Below are 20,545 nucleotides of genomic sequence, written 5' to 3'. Positions count from 1 at the left end.
AATCATGTCACATGTACACGTACGTACACGCACTGCATGACTCTTGTCACTCCTTTGCTGACAAGCCTGTATCACTTCTCACCACTTGTGTTTCCCTTGCGCTTGCTGGATTGCATACTAGTAAGTAGTATTACTACATTATCTTTGTTAGTTTAGATCATCACACCTGTATGCACTTGCCTTTGGGTCTTAGTACATTCAGTACTGTGGTATTGCCATTGGTTTATAAAGCATGTAACATTGATAGTGTGTTCAAGGACACATAACATTGTCCTGAAGTAACTTGTAGTTCCACTATAAAATCAGTGAATCTTCGGCGCCTGAACTTGGTAGTTTTGAGGTCTGGCTGTTTGACACACCCTCATGTTTTCGACTGGGGTCGTGAGGAGTGAATTCCTGCTTTGGGCATGGAAAAGGGCTAAATATACCCCAAGTTGCAATTTTTCCCCGGGGATGCATTTTTACCCCCAAGTTGCAAAAAAGATGCAAAACATAATGTGGACAAGCCTACAGATAACCCCGCCCACGGCGGAATTTTTTGTTGACGTCACCTTTTTTCAGAGAAACGCGGACTTTGCCGCAGAGCATTTAGAAAAGCGATCCTGTCAGCTTTTCTATTATTGTGTTCACATGGCGCTACCTAACGACACCGCTATTCAGACACGTTGTTTATTTTATTTATTTATTTATTCAACATCTCCTGGCCCGTCCGAAGACTGCCAATAAACATGAGAGGTCAGGTGATAGCCAACCACGGCAAGCTAAAAGGGAAAAAAAGAAAGATGCTGTCAGAGAGGGAAAGGAGATAGGGAGAGAAAAAGAAAGGGAGGCACATTAATACGGAGCATCAGCAAATCGAATATACGAATGAAATTCGAGAATCGTCACGAAAAGCACTCAATCAGTCGAAACTAGGGCTTTGTTCGACTGAAAAATGCACGCAAACAGAAAATACTTTTCGAATACTTTTCGAATGCTCCGCGCGTGCTCTAGTACATGGCGCACTACGAGTACTCATTCTTGCGCATGTAGCTACTAGTTCTTAGCTTACTAAGTAAAGTACTAGTCCGGACTTCTTGTCAATCTTGACGCTTTCCTCTCTCTCGAACTGTGAAAAGTTTTATCAAGTGTGCATTTTGTTTCATTTCAAGTATCCTGGAATCATGGCTTTGTCACCAACTACCAGCCCCGGTATGCCTCCTGCTCCCAGTACTGCAGTAGCCCTGCTGGCGTTGTCTCGGCATCTGCGTCTATGGTGAGTTCCCCGCAGGGAGAGGGCAACTCAAAGTGTGCCAAATATTTGAGGGTCGACCTTACCATGGATCTCATTCTGCTGAGGCAGTGTAGGGCCCACCCTCACCTATTCGTCCGCGGGTCTCCTGATATGCAAGGGATAGCGGAGGAGCTCGGCCGAGATCCGCCTTTTCAAGGGGTCTCCAAGAGAGATCCTATCGCCAATAGCCTGAATCGGATGAAGCATCCGCCGCTTCGCGTCATCCCCAAAGGCAATGAGAAACAACAGCAACTCCGTTCGTTGCACATCTCAAAATCCCAGTCCTCAACTGCTCAAGCTAAAAAAAACTCGATTCGAAAATACTGGACTGCGCTACATGCTGAACCTCTTTTTCATTCGAATTTTCTCTCTGATTTTCTTTTTGCCATTCGAATAATCAAATCGAAAATTCGATTTGCTGATGCTCCGTAATAATACATGGGATCACTTCGGATGAGACAGTGTGGAAAGCTGGACTGTGAATTTCCTGATATCCTGGCATGTCTTAATGCTAGTAGGCAGGTTAGACCAAAGGGAGTATGCTGAGAAGAAAGGGGATTTCAAAAACAGAGAGGAACTAGCTCGGGGCAGTGATAAGGCATTGCGTGTTGGTCTAGTGGTAACAAACCAGTTGTACTTGGCAATATGTTTCGGGACTTGGGCTAGGAAGATTTTTTGCACAAGGATACAAAGATGCTGCTGATGTCGGGCAAGAAGAGGGTGCGTGGAAGCAAGTTTATAAAGACAAAGGGAGGCAAATGTTTGGTCTTTTCGAAACAGAATTTTCAGAAGCAAGCGTTGATGTACCTCCAGTCTGTGGAGTAAAGTCTGAGACAACCCGCACCAAGCTATATCGCAATAGTCAAATATAGGCAAAGTGTACGACTTAAAGAACAATTCTCTGCAGTTATCATTCAAGTGTTGGCAGTGGGGTTGTAGCATACCTAAGGACGCACTCGCACGCTTGCACACAGACTGGACTTGTGGAGACCAGGAGAGTTGGCGGTCGAGAATAACGCCCAGGTGCTTGTGCTCGTTAACAACTTTAATAGGTGTACTATTTAGACCAGGAAAATACAGAAGTTGAGTGGGGGGCGAGGGAGAGAAGAACATGGCCTCGGTTTTGGCGAGGTTAGGCTTCAGTTTCCAGGTTTCCATCCATGTTACTGTAGCGTTGACCCCGGACTGCATGGAGGCCGTGAGGTTGTCTGCCGAGCTGTCGGAGCACATCAGAGCAGTGTCGTCAGCAAAAAGACTTACATTTGGTACAAGGGCTGGCAAGTCATTAACGTACAGTAGAAATAGGAGCGGCCCAAGTATGGACCCCTGGGGTACCCCAGACACGACTAGTAATGGGTCTGATAGGGAGGTAGATACTCTGACAGTCTGGTGGCGGCAGGAAAGATAGGATGAGAGCCATTGCAGGGCTGGACCATGTACCAAGAAGACGGACTCTAGCTTTGCAAGCAGACCACGATGCCAGACGGTGTCGAAAGCTTTCGCTAGGTCAAAGAACACGATGCCAACATGCCGCCTGAGGTTCCGCTGGGTGTAGATGTCTTGTACTAGACGTGTTAGTTGGAAAGTTGTGGAGTCTCCACGGCAGAAACCGGATTGAGATGGTGAAAGCGCTGGGGTGACGTGGCAGTACAGAGACTCAAAGAAAATACGTTCACAGACCTTGGACACAGCGGGAAGGAGAGAGATTGGTCTGTAGTTGCCAGCCTGAGAGCGTTGGCCTTTCTTATAGATCGGGACGATAACAGCAGATTTCCAGACGGACGGAAATACTCCTGTACGATATGACATGTTAAAGAGCAGGCACAAGGGATAGGACAGAGATGGCGCAAGCCATTTGAGAACCTCATTGGGTATGCCATCTTCGCCAGGGGACTTACAATTCTTCAGGAGTTTGAGGTGCTTACAGACGGTAGCAGTCGTGGTAACGACGCGTGTGAGTGGTGCGCTAAGTTCAGGGGCTGGGGACAGCGATGGAATGACCCAATTCGGATCTTCCGGAATGCCGGATGAAACAAACTGCTTGTTCAGTGTGTCTGCAATCGCCTTCACATCGTGCTGGCGGTTGCCATTGGAGTCCGTCAGGTACTGGATTGGCGCGCGGGAAGTCCCGCGGCACTGGTTGCGAATGAATTGGTGGAGTGATGGGCGATCGGGGGAGGAGAGTGTTGCAGAAAGAGAGTTTAGAAAGGAGCGGTGTGAGGTACGAGAAAGGTGCTTGACGAAGTTGCGTTGAACTCGGTAAGCCTCCCGGTTAACCGGCGTTGGGAATTTCTTGTAGATGCTGAAAAGATCACGCTTGCGCTTCACTTCAGATACGAGGGACCGTGTCACCCATGGGGGACTAGATGTCGAGGATGTTGGGTTGGAATGTTTCCGGTTGTTGTAGCCGATAGCAAAGTTAGAGAGGTGCTGTTGGAACCCTCGTTCAAGGACGGCTGCAAAGTGATCTACCGCGGCGTCAACAGTTGGAGAGCCTTCTGGTTGCAGAAACGACCAGTCGTGGCAGGAGAAATCAGCGTTCATAGAGTCCCAGCACTGAGAGGGAACTCGACGGAAGCGATATGGGAACGGTTTGCGAGAAGGAAGTGGCAGGTCTGGATCCGAGGGCAATGAGACGGCGAACTGGCATGAAACCATGAGATGGTCCGAGGAGCCAAGAGCGCAAGCTGTGTGAACGTCCGTCGCCAGCAGGGGTTGGTTTGTGAAGACAAGGTCTAGACATGACTGTGTTCCGGAAGATGTTGTGTGCGTTGGACTCTGCACCAGCTGATCCAAACCGAAGCAGGTAAGGGTGCGAAAAAGTGCCGCCCCAGCAGGACACGTTAAATCCGATGGGCACCACCGTTTGTGCTTACTGTTGAAGTCCCCAGCCATTATGACATGGTACGATGACATGGGAACGGTTACCAAAGCACTAGCTAGCATATCACAGAAGTGGTCTATTTCCGTGGTTTTGACTGAGGGCGGACGGTAGGTACAGCAGACGAGGATGGGTGTCGGGGAGCCTAAGATTGGGTGAAGCTCAACCCATACGGATTCACAGGTCGGACGAGCAAGGTCGTCGCGAACTTGGACTCTTCCGAAGCGATTTTGCCGGACAAGAATCGCAACTCCACCATATCCTCTGGTTGCCGTACCGGATTTGTTATCATGAGGTGGTCGGTCGCGACGAAATGTGGTATAACCGGAGATGGTGAGCGCTATGCTTGGATTTAGCCATGTTTCATTTAGACAGATGACATCAGGTTTGTTGAAATCAGCAATGACAGACAGTTCGGCAGATTTGTTAACGATTGAGCGGCAATTTACGGAAAGCAAGGTCAGTTTACCCTGGCAAGGGGGGAAGTAGGGCCGAGCCAGTGGATTCAGCTGTGGTCGTTGTCTACGTAGCTACGTAAGTTTCTACGTAAGATGCTCGGTACCTGGTCCTGGCCTGGACCAGGGAGCTACTCCATGGTAGGCCTCAGCGGCTAATGCTAGCATTAAAAGTAGCATCAAAGGCCTTTTTTGGAAACTAGCATTGCTCTAGCATTGCAAGCAGGTTTTATGGGGTAAAAAGCATTAAAAGGGGCCTGGGGGCTAAAAACCTTTCCAAGGCATACGCTGCAATGACCCATATGGTAATGTTTGCACCAATTATGGAGTCTGGGCCTCTTCTGGCACACAGCAAGTGCACAACAGGATTCAAGGGTACATATGCCATACAGTAACAAAATGGGTACTCTTGGTCCGGCCACTAGGCCTAGCCCAAATTTGCTCGGGGCGCTTCGATATTTTGCCGGCAAATTTTGCCCGAGCACTTTCCATATTTTGCTTGGCATTGCCTTTCGTTTCCGATATTTTGCTCCATTTTGCTCCTGCTTTGTGGCAAAAATGGCTTCGAATGAACCGTCTACTTTGGTAAAAGTGGATGGTGACTCTAATGAGGAAAGCGAAACTTATAAAGGTGTCAGTATTACGGATTTTGTAGCATGATTTCAAATTTATGTACCCCTGACAACCTGCACGAGCTACTTCAGCACGACGTTGGCCCAATGAAACCAAAGAAATTTGAATAAAATTGCCAAAACACACCCGGATCCTCTGTAAATTCGATATTTTGCTCGGAATTTGCCAGCAATTTCTTTTCGTGGGAAATTTCGATATTTTGCTGGAAGCATTGCCGGCAAATTTGGGCTAGGCCTACCGGCCACAGTCAAAATACCGTTTACCGCTAGCGTTATCGTCTCAATGCTAAGGCTGCAACCACACTAGGTACAAAATCACGTACAAACGGCATTACAGTAGAAAATGTCATGGCGACGCGTGCTAAATGCAAAATGCGCTTTGTAGGTTTTCAGCAACTGGCGCACCCCTGTAGAAAGCCACGTTTGTCGTTTTCGTCGTTTTCGCGCTCCTTCTCCTGTGTACAACTTTGTTTTTGTACCTTGTCGTCGTACACAGCATCAGCATCAGCATTTTTTTTTAATTTCCCGGTCTTTTCCAGCGCATGGCACACGCTTTGGTACGGCAACGTCACGTGCTGGTCGCGTGAAAACGTCATCTATGCAGACCGAAAAGTGTAGTGTGGTTGCGTACCGACTTGTACTGAGATATGCAAGAAATTTTGTACTGTGATTTTTACGTAGTGTGGTTGCGGCCTAAGGGTGCCTATTTGGAAGCGCCAACCCTACGCTACACACATGCCGTGATCCACGCGACTTGGCATTCTTGCGTCACAAGGCACGTGATTTCACCGTGCATCTTGGAATAAGATTCAAAAACTGCGCTCAGGCCTTCAGTCACTTTTGCCTCAACAGTCGCACAAAAAATTATTGGTGGCGCAAGGAGAAGCTTGTCGTTTGGAGTGACAAGTGATCACCGCTGCTTTTCCTTGTCAGAGTCAACACTACACTTTGTTCTGCGGCCTTGGGAGTAGTGTTGGAGTAGAAATTGCTGAGGAGACGTCGCGGAGTGGCGAGCTTTCCTGCGCAGGTATGACTTTGGCCGTATTTCAGCATGGTCGAGTGGAAAAATTCAAAAAAGTTTATTTCAAGAAAACCCCAAAGGGTGCACCCTTAGCAAGCCTCAACACTGACAGACCGCCTGGAAGTGGAGCTCATGCTCCAGTACAACGTGGTCGGCTCGGCCATGAGCTGTGAGTTCCCAAGCCGTAATGGGACACGAAGATAGTTGCCAGACTTTGTCCACCGTGTATCGACTACTAGTATCGCATTTCTATCTTTAATTTACCATGGTGCCCTGTTTCATCTGATCGTGTCTACAATGAAATTAGACACAAGACCATCCGAAAAAGTATTTCTGTACACCATTTTCGCCTGTTTGTGGTGCGACGTTAAATAAACTTCTACATTTTCTTTCCTTTTTATTGGTGCTGAAACTAGCATTAATGCTGCAAACGAGCACTCAACCTAGCATTAGCAACCAAAATAACTAGCATTGCCAAAAGCATTTTTGCCCAAAAAAACTAGCATTAGCCGCTGAGGCCTACTCCATGGCTCCTACCATCGCGCGGCCGGCTGGCCGGATGCGTGTGCATTGCAGACTTTTTGTTGTTGCCTTTTCCGTTTTCGGATGTGCATGCAAGAGGAACTTCCTTCTTTGGAACTGCTTCTTGCATGGGCTGTTTCGGATATTTCGTCTCCTGGCCTGGCTTATTTCGTTTCGGCGCTGCTGAGACCTCCTTTCGCGGAATATTACTCAATGACAGGTGAGTTGACCAGTTCCCTTTAATTCTTTTGCTTGTGTTGACTCTTTCATTCGCGAAAAGTGTGCTGATTTTGGGCGGAATGCAATAAATAATGGAAAAGCTGACAGGATCTCTTTTCTAAATTTAGCTTTTCCGCTGCCAAGGCCTCCTTTTACGGAATACTCAATGACAGGTGATCTCTGAGGTGACCAGTTTCCTTCGATTCATTTGCTTTAAATATGCTCACCCTTTCATTTACGGAAACGTGTGCTGATTTTATTCGGATTTAGATCCATTTCTATCTCTTTGCCCTTGCCTACAGTGTGCGAAGAACGCGAGTTCACCTTCTTCTGTCCCCGGGGAAAATTGCAATTCCGCGGCCGCGTTTTTTTCCGCGTTTTTTGCGATTTTTTAAAAGACCGCGTTTTCCGCGATTTTCCCGCGTTTTTTGAACTTTTTTGTTGTACTACACGTACACACAGTGCACTGTTCGGTCAGCAACGTCTCATCGTGGCGGCTTTTTACTCAAATATGACGAGTTCTTACACCAGAGACTTGTAACTGATTGATTTCACTACATACTCACTGAAAATTGCCGCACATCAATATTATTCACCGCATATTTACCGCATATTTACCGCAAATTATGCCATATTATGCCGCGTTTTTTGCGATTTTTTTCCGCAATTTTCCCCGGGGACAGCTTCTTGACGGTAAGGCTTATGTTGCTGCTGAGGCTTAGATGTGTTGTCGAAATACTCATGTTCATTGTACATTGGTACGTTACAAGTAAGGCACTGGTCAGTGGCATACTATCGTTGGCAGTTCCCAATCTGGAGGGAAAGGTTCAAGGACCCATTGACCGAGTATGCAAAATAAATTCGCATATCAGGGAAAATCTCCATTATGGAGAGGTTCAGTGACTTGTTTGCTTCATACGAAACAAGCCAATGGGTGCAGTCTCGTCTCGTGAAAATCTCGTACTTGTATGATTGGATTTGTTTACTCGAGTCTGGGCTGTTTGATTTGTGAGTACCGCCGAGATTGCACTGCCCCAAATAAAGTTGCGTGCCGCCAAAGCAAAAATTACGATCTGCAATCTGTTTGTAGTACCTGCAAGAATGTGCTGTACATGTATCGTACTTTCTCTGTTGCTGTTTCAGTTGCCGTCATGTTGCTAAAGAAAGGTTCAGTGACTCATTTGTTTCATACGAGACGAGTCGGTTTGGCTTAGAATCTTTCGCTGTAGAAAAAATCTATTCGTATGGCTATTGGAGAAATGTATTCACTGGTTATAAAATAGGTTAAGACAAACTCACAGAATAAATACCATCGGTCCCTTGGTGTTCGTCCTAAAGAGGTTCGACTCGATATCATTCATACTCACGGCAAAAGATGTGTAACATTATATTATTATGGAGTGCCTTGTTTATCTCTCAGTACCTCCAGGGTACCCTGTAAGAAGGCCTTAGGCCTGCGGCAGGCTGCGGGGATAGCCCTATCAAAAATTTGACAATTTGATAATAATGACCTCCAACCTCCAATGGCCTTGCCCCTTTTATCCTCAGGATCAGTGTAGTTGTTGGAACAAGGTGCCGGACTCAACAATGTATTTGTTTACATTTTAATACATGTTTATTGTTCCTCCTTTGCTGTGTTGTTTTAGAAAATCGTGGACTAACAGTTTGAAGTCATTGAACTACTTCCAAAAGTTGTATCGACATCAACAGGATTACGTTTTCAGTGCAATATGATCCAGGATGACCTTATCACGATAACCCATGATTATAAACAATTATGAACACAGAATCAACAAAAACATCTGCGACACGCACCTGGCTACATTTCTCAAGTAAATCTGATTGAGGGTGGGGAAATCTGAAATATCTGAAAGGCAAGACAATTTTATGACAGTCATGAAATTCTGCAACAGCAACATGCCCAGAATGACCTGCGTATAAAAAAAGTATCACCACCACTAACCACATGTTTCCCCAGCAGAAGAACATGCATTATGCTAGTGCCATTTTTTGCAAGAAAAGGCTTGCACATCAGTGCGTACAATACGGTATTGATATGATGTGAAGGCCATCATTTACATAAGGGCATTCCATTGATTGATGACAGAAAAACAAAAGAAACTATAGCAATAAAAACTGCTTTATGGCAGCTTTCTAAAAAAAGTTATTGTGTTTTAGTCCTGGGTCCGGCATAGGCTATAGAAAATTTATAAAATTGCTTCCAAACTGGCTTGGACTCCGTCTAAAAAGTAAGAAATTAACGAAATGTGATTGCCGAAAATTAAAATTTCACACAAAACCTCACAATAATCACACACAGGATGAAAAGCTAGAAGACCTTTTCCCTTCGTGATCCTCTTTCCCATGCATGCATGTTGGTGCAGTACAAGTACATGTACAGTGTCAGACTAAACAAGTGTTGAAAGCAGTATTTGATTGTCAAGTGTTGTGATTATTGTGAGGTTTTGTGTGAAATTTTAATTTTCGGCAATCACATTTCGTTAATTTCTTACTTTTTAGACGGAGTCCAAGCCAGTTTGGAAGCAATTTTATAAATTTTCTATAGCCTATGCCGGACCCAGGACTAGGCACCGGCGGATAATGCTAGTTATAATTATGAGGAAATTGTGCTACTAGCACTGCTAGTTATTTGGAGCGATTATGCTAGTTATAATGCTAGCAGTGCCGATAGTGCTACAAAAATTGCAATCCATGCGGTGGGAAATAATGACTTCCCTATGCAGTCACTCGGAATATGGCAGCATCACAGGGCAAACACGGTGGAAACATAACACACAAAGAAAATTGAAGAAACATCAGAGAATACATGTACAGCGGTTTAAGACAAGCATTGCAAATTTGGAAATCAAATTTACAAAAAGTGTGCACAATGCTATATTTAGCTCCAAGTACAAGTCAGTGCAGTTTGATTAACTCCGTAAACGCAGCAAACAGTGCCAAACACGCTTCTGGCAACGGTGGCATCCAGCATACACTTTCATCTGGACGTAGTGCTAGTTTCACACATCGATTGTGCTAGACAAGGTCACATTTGGAGGCTTTATGCTAGGGCAGTGCCGATCTTCCCCACATGGGTCACTATGCTAGTTATTATGCTAGCATTATCCGCCGGTGCCTACCCAGGACTAAAACACAATAACTTTTTTTAGAAAGCTGCCATAAAGCAGTTTTTATTGCTATAATGCAGAGTGAGAGCACGTGCTGGGCACCGACCGATGTAGTGTAAAGCCCGGCCAAGTGCACGAGGGAAACCTCTCCAAAAGGCTCGCAGCGCGTGCGTCGTCGAAAAGATTACGTCAACAAAAAATTCCGCCGTGGGCCAACCCATCCGCGAGTTGCACACTCTTGTTTACACTTCGGAGCTCCGGCTTCGAATGTGACAGTGTGTTTGGCCTAATTCGCTCCTAAAACCATAGCAATTCAAAGAAAATTTTCAAACTCCGCCACCATATTACTCCCGAACTCCAGACCTTCTTTGGCCTTTTTCTTTGCTCCACATGGTGGACGTTTCTTCTTCGATTTATTTTTGAGTTATTGCAGTTTGTAGTCCGATTTGTGGCGTGCCCCTTTCCGGTGACATGGATGGGGTTATGGATGATGGTACCCTGGAAAGTTCCAGTGGTGACCAGGTTCCGAGCGGCTCTGGGGCCAGTTCAGCGAGATCTGGGTCACTCAGGGCGTCTGCTCCTGAAAATTTGGCTTCTGAGGATCAGCGAGATCTTCTTGCCGCCGGGCCTCCGGCTCAGGCATTGGAGCCTTCTGTCAGTTCGGAAGATCAGCGAGATCTTACCCTGACTATGACTAAGCCTCAGGCTTTTGATCCACGTGCCGAGGTGGACACATCCGGCAAGTACCTTATACGAGCTCCGTCTGTCATCACAGACTACATAGAAACTCATTTCCGTCGTGCCCTGACGGACGAAGAGCGAAAGTCTATGCTCACGTTGCATCCGCGTCCTGCCACGGAAGCGTTGATTGCCCCCAAGATCGATGAGTCGGTAAAGAGCTGGATAGGGCACCAGCTGCCTAAAGTTGCTGATGGGAGACTTTCTTTGGTGCAGCAAGCATTGCATGCATCGGTGGGCCCACTGACGTGCACCTGGGCTTCACTACTGGACACTGACCATGACACTGTCGAGGTGGCAGACGTAATGAACATTGTACAGCGTACACTCGTTCTGATGGGCAATGTCAATGCCTTGCTCACCCAGGCACGGCAGCAGACGGTCTTGGAGGCTGGTGGCAAAGAGGTAGCCACATTAATGATGGATGAGATGCCTGAGAAAGGCAAGTGCTTGTTTGGAGACAAGTTCACGGCGACTTTGACCGAGAAGGTCAAGGCGTCAACAGCTTTGCGGGATGCGGTTCGCCTAACTAAGCCCGCTGGTGCAGCCCCGGCAAGAGCCAGGCCGCCTTTTCGTTCCGGGGGGTTCGGCGCCCAACGGGGCCGGGCCCCATTCTCACTTCAGTCGCGCTATCGCGACAGCAACCGGTCCGGGCCACCCCACAGTTCCGGCAGGGGTTATCCAGATCACGGCCGCCGATTCCGGCCTTACCCACCACGGTCCCAGCCGCAGCAGCAGCATTCCGGCCCGCCTCCGCAGCGGAGATCAAACCCGTCGGCTTAGCAGCCCGGGGTTGTCCTGCAGATCAGCGAGAAGTTCCTGCGATAGTGCAGAATGCGCAGCTGAATCTGCACAGCCTACCGGATTCCTCTCCGGCAGGCCGAATTTGTCATGCATTGCACAATTGGAAATTAATCACACAGGACCCGTGGGTCCTAGCAGCAGTGGAAGGCTATCGACTATCAATGAGCAGCCAGCCACACCAGGATCGGTTGCCACAGCCATACCATCTGGCACCAGCAGAGCAAACAGGATTAGACGAGCAATTCCAGAAGATGCTGTCTCTAAGAGCCATAGAGAGAGCACCGCAAGAGCCAGGGATGGAGTATCTGAGCCAGCACTTTGTCATCCCAAAGTCCGACGGTCGTTGGCGGGCTGTATTCAATCTGAAAGCCCTCAACCAGCATGTATGGATAGAGCATTTCAAGATGGAGTCACTTCATCATGCCGCCTTCTTCTCCAGCAAGGTTACTTCATGTGCAAGCTGGACCTCAAGGATGCGTTCCATTCTGTCCGCATCCACCCGTACAGCCGAAGATGGCTCCGTTTTCGCTGGCGGGAAGAGACATGGCAATACCGATGCTTGCCGTTCGGGCTCTCGGATGCCCCCCGCACTTTCACCAAGATCCTGGCACCGGTGGCAGCATTTCTCAGATCTCTGGGAATCCTCCTAGTGGTGTATCTGGACGACTGGTTGTTCATAGCTGCCACAGCAGAGGCAGCCAAGCAATCGGTGAACGCAGCAGCATTTCTGTTGGAGCACCTGGGCTTCATCATCTCCAGGGACAAATCGATCCTGACGCCAGTGCAATCTCTGGAGTTCCTCGGCATAACAGTCAACTCGCTGTCCATGGAGTTTCATCTTCCAGATCGGAAGTACGAGGGCATACGCAAGGACTGTCGCCAAATGCTGAACAAAGGCACTGCCAGCCTCTCGGCACTACGGCATTTGCTAGGGAAAATGCAAGACGCGACAAAGGCGGTACCACTAGCGCAAGCGAGGTCCCGGATGTTGCAGTTTGTTCAGAACCAGATAACGGACGAACAGGAGATCATTGCCTTACTGGACGATGCCCAAGACGACCTCTCATGGTGGATTCACCTGACTCCAGCACAACGGTGCAGGCCAGTTCAGATCGCACTGCCCTCCCTGACTCTGACCACCGACGCATCCAACCATGGTTGGGGTGCGACGTGCAACGGCCAAGTCACAGGCGGCCCTTGGACAATCCACGACGATCGGCACATCAACTGGGAAGAGTTGAAAGCGGTCTTTCTGGGGCTGAAGACGCTGTGTCCCGACCTGACAGATCTAACGCTCCGTCTGGAGATCGACAACACCACGGCCGTAGCGTATATCAATCGGCAAGGGGGCACACACTCGTTCCTGGTGTGCCAGTTGGCGAGGGAGATCTGGGATTGGGCGTATGCTCGTCGGCTGTTCCTGGTTGCAGTGCATGTGCCGGGTGCCAGCAACACGACCGCAGATTACCTCTCCCGTCATCTACTGGTGGACAGCAGCGATTGGAAGCTGGACAGCGACCTGTTTCACTTGATTGTGACGCACGAGGGTCCACTTCTCTGCGATTTGTTTGCATCGAGACACAACAGCCAACTTCCCCAGTATGTCAGCTGGTATCCGGACCCGGACGCAGTAGCAGTGGATGCGCTTTCGCTGCCCAGCCACATGTGGGAGGACGGCTATCTCTTTCCCCCGATAGCATTAGTCAGCCGTTGTCTCCAGTTCATCCAGTACCACCAAATTGCCAATGCCGTACTAGTAGCACCAGCATGGAAGGGTCAGGCGTATTACCCTCAGCTGTTGTCCATGTTACGGAGCCACCCATGGCGGCTGCCGGAGATACAGGATCCCGTGTTGGGTCCATTCGGCGAATCACATCCGATGGAAGCCAACCGGCTGCAACTAGCCGTCTGGCCACTATCCGGGAGGCCGCACGAAGTCGCGGCCTTTCAGCACACGCTTCCCGTCTATGGGTTTCATCGTGGCGCTCATCAACCCAGTCCAGCTACGAGTCGGCCTGGAACATCTGGATTCGCTGGTGTCAGCGGGAATCGCTTGATCCCTTGGAAGCTGATGAAGTGCGGGTAGCCAACTTTCTAGCTTCCCAATTCGAGAGCGGCAAGCAGTACCGAACACTGAATGTCTATCGTTCAGCACTTTCGTCCACGTTACCGGTACGTGCAGATGAGTTGCCCATTGGCCAGTCCCCTACAGTTCGGCGCGTCATGGCCGGTGTCTATAACGAGCGCCCTCCGCAACCGCGCTACAGTGAGACCTGGTGTGTTGCATCTGTCCTGCAATACCTTGCCAGTCTTGATAATCAATCTGTCTCACTTGGCCAGCTGTCTGAGAAGCTGGTGATGCTCATCGCCCTGGCCAGAGCCCCAAGAGTCTCGACGTTGCATGCACTCTCCATACAGAGTATGCGTAGGAAGCCGGATGGCGTGCAGTTCATCTTGACACGCCCCACTAAGACCCAAAGGGTAGGCTCTGCACCAAAAGAGTTTGTGCTGCCTCGGTTTGCACAGGCGTCTACACTCTGCCCAGTGGTCTGTCTGGATGAGTATTTGTCCCGCACTATTTCTTTGCGGTCTGCTGCTGACACTGGGCTCTTTGTATCAACTCGCCCTCCTCATCAGGTTGTCAGCTCTGCTACGCTTGCTCGCTGGCTAAAGACCGTGCTCAAGGCAGCTGGCATCTCGAGCACATTTACAGCGCATTCAACTCGTGGTGCTTCCACAACGGCGGCTACCGTGGCTGGTGTCACGATGGCTGAGGTACTCGCCGCAGCTGATTGGAGTGGTCAGCATACTTTCATTGAGCACTATTATCGTCCCAGTTCACAGCTGTTCACGGATGCTGTCCTCTCGTCTGGCAATGAGATAACCTCTCATCATGACTCTCGTCAATCATGACTCTGTTCACTCTAGCTCTCTCTCTGGCTCACTTTCGTGCAATATTTGCTCTGCGGACAACTTTGGCTCAGTTGTCGCGCTTTCCTCTGCTTTGGTCTTTATGCAAGTTTGGACCATTCCTGGTATGACCCGTTCTGTTTTCCAGTAGGGTCCTGTGTAGTTACTAGTATATAAATATAGCACTGTCTTGTAGACTTGTTGTCTGTTGTACCTAATGGCCAACGCAGGCTGGGTTCCATCAGGCTTGTGCTCTGGGTATATCACTTTGAACATCACACTGTCACATTCGAAGCCGGAGCTCCGAAGTGTAATTGAAGATTCCACAAGGACTGCTTGCAGTCTGATGTGGAATCTGAGTTACACGAGGAGTGGAGGCAGAGAATGTGACAGTGTGTTCCCTCCCAGTTGTCAGTGATGTCTGTGAATAGACTTATGCCCTCCCACACTGTCACATACATGTAAGTCAAGAGCTCCGAAAAAGGCCAAAGAAGGTCTGGAGTTCGGGAGTAATATGGTGGCGGAGTTTGAAAATTTTCTTTGAATTGCTATGGTTTTAGGAGCGAATTAGGCCAAACACACTGTCACATTCTCTGCCTCCACTCCTCGTGTAACTCAGATTCCACATCAGTTTGCAAGCAGTCCTTGCGGAATCTTCAATTATCTACTCTTGGTACAACTTACTAGCCTGTTTGACCTTTTTTGGGTGCAGTCCTGTCACCATGGTCACTCGAGTTGAACTCGAGTTGAACCTTGGTGTGAAAGTAATTAGTTGTCGTCTGCTGGCGCGGTGACCAGGTGATTTGGGCACCCAGGAGCACGTGACCGCTTGTTCAACCATGTTCGATTGGGAATAAAGGAGGAACGCTGCATCGCAGCCTTTTCGGACCAAAACCAGTCGACTCAGCGTCCAAAAGACTACAACATATGGGCCAATCGCGGTCATCCGTGCTTTTTATAAGAACGAAATGGCGCTTTTAGTGACATTTTGCATACAAATCCCCATCTAGTAGGGTCAGTCACCCAGTTTCGGTGGAAGTGCGCGAGTTCGATTGGGATTCAAGTAGGAAGGGAGCGTCGCAGCTTCCTCGGACCAAGACCATTCGACTCAGCACCCAGAAGACTACAACTGGTGAAAATTTGATTTTAGGGTATACTTCCCCTTTAAATTACATCATTCAGCTGCAGTCCGCGCACTGCGGAAAACCAAGCACCGCACTCTCCCTCTGGTTTGAAACGAACTTTCGTACGGAACTGGAGTTCACTCGCCAAAATTCAGAGATTGTGTAGGTACTGGAACGAATCGAGCAAAAACGGATGGGCTCGTACGAGAAATTGAGAGTTTGAATGCATGCTTTCAGAGCGTGATGAAGGCAAGTTACGTAATGAAGGCAGCCCGCCGACGCCGTGCACGCGAAGGACTAAAGCAAAGGGACGCTGGTCTAGGAGGGCCGGATTTCTCGCACCACGGCAACCAGAAGCGCACGCACGCGAGAGCCACCAGCGCAAAGCGCTCCAGACTTGCGGCGGTAGAGCGAGTGAGACACTTCGCCGTGACCCAGTAGTAGGCAGTACGAGTGCAGTCTTGAGCTACAGCTACAGGCTAGGCGGCAGTAGGCTCGGCGCCCGCGGCCAAGAGAAAAATATTTGCCGAACGTAGATCTACGTGTGTGTTCACTTCTTTCGATGATTATTATCAAGAGTCCATGCACTCTTGTTATAATTATCATGATAGTCCGTGAGCCCAAACTCTAAATCACAAGTGCCGTTGCACTCTCGGATGGACAAATCGCCGCTTACAGTGTTGGTCAAGGACATCACAAAGGATACATTTTCGCTTGTTGGACGTTCCAGAACCGATCCAGAGACCTTCGCGAGGGCTTCTTTTCTCGACCAAATTCCACCGTGAGAACAAAATTTTTACGCGAGTGGTGAGGTGTGCGTCGTATGAGCAAGCGCAAAACACGAGTTCGCGTGGAGTGAGGAAAAATAATTTATTTTTTAGAAGATGACGACGTTGAAGGCAATATCGACTTGGGATATTGTGATCACTTTATTGAAGTTTATTCCTTTCGTGTACATTGATGTTGTTTTGACAACAATGGAAGAAGAGGAAGACGTTTCTAGTGGCAGCGAGGTGCTGGATGAGGCAGCTGACGGCAACGAAGTGGCAAATGACAGCCCAGCGGAGTAATATTGCTGGAATTTTGTGTCTGTGTCACAGCGCCCAATTTAGTAAAAACGAGAAGCCTGCAGTGAGTAATATCGAGACTACAAGTTGGTGTCGCATCGTCAGCGCTGCTCGAGAGAAGGACGACCATATCTGGGCTTTTCTCTGCCAGCACAAGAGCTCAGGGAGGAGTAAATGGTGTGGCTGGTATCATGGAAAGTGCTACACCAATTGCACGCATGTGATAGCAATTGCAAACCTGGAGAAGACCAGTGCCTCTGATTTTGCTTTGTCTATACTTGCTGACAGTGATGTGCATGTAGTAGTGAACCCAGAGCCACATCCTAAGGCCAGTAAGGGGCCACCTACCAGGTGCTTAGTGCTTGATACAAACAACGAATGCCATACCGGTAATTATGAAAGCAGAGCACGGTGTAAACACAACACGGAGAACTGGTCCACCCAGAGTTTCCGGAAGGGAATGTTTTGTTGCAGGCAGCACTGGAGAGGGCAAGACGACAAGTAGCGAGGGCAAAACCAGCGCTGCTGGAGGTCCAAGCCAGAGCACCTGGCTGCTTTGCGGGCAACATACTACTGTATACCATTAGCTGTGTATGTGTGTGTGCGCACGTGTTTGTGTGCACATTTCTGGGTGTGCGTGTGTGCACGTGTTTGTGTGTGTGGGCGCATGCATGTGTGTGTGTGTGCGCGCGCGCGCATGTGTGTGTGTGCGCGCGCGCGTGCCTGTGTGTGCGAGCGTGCATGTGTGTGCGCGCGTGCATGTGCGTGCTAGGCGTTTTCCTTTGTTGGTGACACCACCCCAGGCTACTACTGGGTTGGGGCACGGTGTTGCCACAGCCACTGCAGCCAGTGCGATCCGTGTTTCAGGTCGTTGGTGGGTTTTAGATTCCGCAATTGTCGACAAGGTGTGCGCCGTGTGTGTGTGTGTGTGTGTGTGTGTGTGTGTGTGTGTGTGAAACCCGACAGCATTGGTGTGATGTGTCGTCCGAAGAGACATCCATCACTTACATCTTGAAGGACATTGGTTCGACACTGCACAGCAGCGAGGAGAGTGGCGCAAAGCATTCAGAATTACTTCACCACCACAGCCGGCCTCCCGTGATCGGATTCAGTGTAGTATTTGTAACATTTCCTTTTCGAAGAGCGGCCTGCCATGCCACAAGTGTACTCAAGAGCGTCGCAAACCTGTAGCAGACCAGTCTGGCAGCAGCCTATGCACCGTATGTCTTCGCTGGTTTCGCAGTCATGGCAGACTGACATAGTCGGATTCGGCAGCTGGTTCATGTGTGTGTGTGCGCACGCACGCGCGCGCGTGTGCCTGGGAGACTGCATAGTCGCATTCGGCAGCTGGTTCATGTGTGTGTGCGCGCGCACACACGCGCACGCATAAGCGTGTTTGTGCGCGCGTGCCTGGGAGACTGCATAGTCGGATTCGGCAGCTGGTTCATGTGTGTGTGTGTGCGCACGCGCGCGCGTGTTTGTGTGGATTCGGCAGCTGGTTCATGTGTGTGTGTGTGCGAGCGTGCATGCCTGGGAGACTGTATAGTTGGATTCGGCAGCTGGTTCGTGTGTGTGCGCGTGCCTGGGAGACTGCATAGTCGGATTCTTCAGCTGCTTCATGTGTGTGTGTGTGTGTGTGTGTGTGTGCGCGCACGCGTGTGAGTGTGGGTGCGCGCGCATGCATGCATGTATGTATGTATGTGACATCATCTTATATCGGTAGTTATCTGTGGATTACTATGTTCTGCGGTGGACTGCGACAGCACACATTATGTGCCAAGATGGGCACCTGATGATTTGCAACTGTGTTATGTTGAGTTGAAAATGAGCAATGACAGATAGCTTTTGGTGCTGTATGAGTGTGTTAGGAAATCAATAGCCAATTCCAACCTCTTGCATTGGCCGTCAGGTTGGATAGGATCAGCGCGTGCATTTACAACAGTGGTGACGTACTTCCTATTGCACTACTGTAATGTCACATTAGCTTCAGTGTTCATATCATTATAATACTGGAGTATTCTACGTATTCACTACTATTGAGTAATCGAGTGGTTATTACATTTGAAATATACTTCACTCACCAATTCATTGCTCGCTATTATCTACAAGTTCCAGTCCAGTATGAAGAAGTCAAAAGGCGATTTATCCAGCCAAGTAGAGGAACTTGGGATACGAAATCCAAGAGAAATCATGAGGGTTTTCTCAGTTCGGCCATTCACGAATGTAATTGTTATTCTTCAACGCAAACTGAGTAATATTTGACCAGTCCGTGCGCCAAGGCCCTTGAGAGACCGATTTTCATTTTCTCGCGGGAATCGTAGCCTCCAAGGCGCCGCACCTGCGGGCTTGTTTTCTGTTGATTTCGCCTATCTCCGAATGGTGAATATTTCGATGAAATTTGCTGCTTAGAGCCCTTCTAGTCTCGTCAGGAGACCTTTCCTACACTGGAGAGATGGCTCGGAGTGATGTAGACACCTATGGCCGTACCCTGGAAAATTATTTTGGAGCTTGCAGTTCGTGAGTAGCCACCAAGGACGAATGTCTCATTTTTGTAATTGCTGAAACGAGGAATATGGTCACCAATTTCACACCAGGTAAGGCATTTACCCATCGCGGACACTAAAGCCGCTTTGTGGGGTGATAGACCAAAGCTTTATCTTTCGAATGCACGAGAAATTAGAGTGATACCTATGTGCCCCACAATTGCACCCGAAATAAACCACGCACAGGCAATATTGTGATTTTATGAGAAGAGACAATTGAGCATGCTCTAAATCGTCATGACCTGTTGTGTTACTTTTCAAACACCACTCCGAGTGAGCATCTACCAATCCTTTTAGAGCATCTAATTATTATAGGCACAACAGCACTGGTGCATGCCCTCTCCTAGATCCTGCTCTCTGACTTTTTTCTTGCATTGCACGACTCAAATTCGTCGAATGAAATGAAGGAGTAAATTTGTTGCTGCCAATTAACTGCATCAATTAACTGCATCAGTTCTGTTTTCCTCTGCTGTTCTTCTTTCAGTGTGGTGACTTCTGATCCATGAGGCGATGGCATGAAGTCAATAGTTTGCAGTATGTGCAATATGCGGCAGTCTCTCTGTCAATGGACCTGTGACAGCTGAAGCCCAGATGTTGCAGTTTGATGTCTATGGCCAGCAGCAATCTAATGTTGTTGCACCTTTCCTTCCACACACAGCAATGCGGAATATGTCATGGACAGACATCGCTAAACTGCCTCTTTCGAAGAAGCATCGCAATTCTTGTCTGCCAATAAACAACAGACTAGCCAGCTATAATTACAATTTGGAGGTCGGAGACGCGATCCCGTGAACGTATTGCGCCAACTGCAATGAAGAAGGCCTTAGTGATCTGGATTTATTACCATTCTCGTGTGGATAACTATGGCGTTGTGATCCAAGTCATGCAGACTATAGAACGCCTTAGACGTGAGATAGTGAAGGTACTGCCGACAGCAAGCCAACAGTGGATATGAACCGCGCCGCCAGCATCATTCTGCACACCAGGAGAATCCAATACATATAGCTGCCAACTCTGATGGTATAGACCCGATAACTTGTTTTCTTACTCTAAGTTTGGTATACAATTATACATGTACTAGTGCAATCTCTATCCATATGCGTAATGCACTGTATTTGTTTCCGGTGACTGGAGGTAGTTTATCATAGCACTGTTTTATGTCCTGGTTTTGTTGAAGATAAGCATTATCCAGTTAACTTGCTAGGTACCGTATCAGTCAGCTCTTTCA

General features: G+C 48.5%; 1 protein-coding gene and 1 long non-coding RNA gene across 2 annotated transcripts; both read left to right on the top strand.

Moving 5' to 3' along the window:
- Window positions 1-12,124: 12,124 nt before the first annotated feature.
- LOC135816995 (uncharacterized) lies at window positions 12,125-13,759 on the top strand. Its single transcript, XM_065330100.1, has one exon. It carries the CDS (start codon window positions 12,125-12,127, stop codon window positions 13,757-13,759), a length of 1,635 nt encoding a protein of 544 aa, XP_065186172.1.
- Window positions 13,760-19,037: 5,278 nt separating this feature from the next.
- On the top strand, window positions 19,038-20,545 carry LOC135816718 (uncharacterized). Its single transcript, XR_010553469.1, has 2 exons — window positions 19,038-19,368; window positions 19,802-20,545. It is a non-coding gene; the product is annotated as an uncharacterized LOC135816718 (long non-coding RNA).

Source organism: Sycon ciliatum, chromosome 5, assembly GCF_964019385.1.
Source record: "Sycon ciliatum chromosome 5, ocSycCili1.1, whole genome shotgun sequence".
Classification (NCBI taxonomy): domain Eukaryota; kingdom Metazoa; phylum Porifera; class Calcarea; order Leucosolenida; family Sycettidae; genus Sycon; species Sycon ciliatum.
Note: the sequence above shows the minus strand (reverse complement) of the source record. Positions and strands in the feature narration are given on the sequence as shown.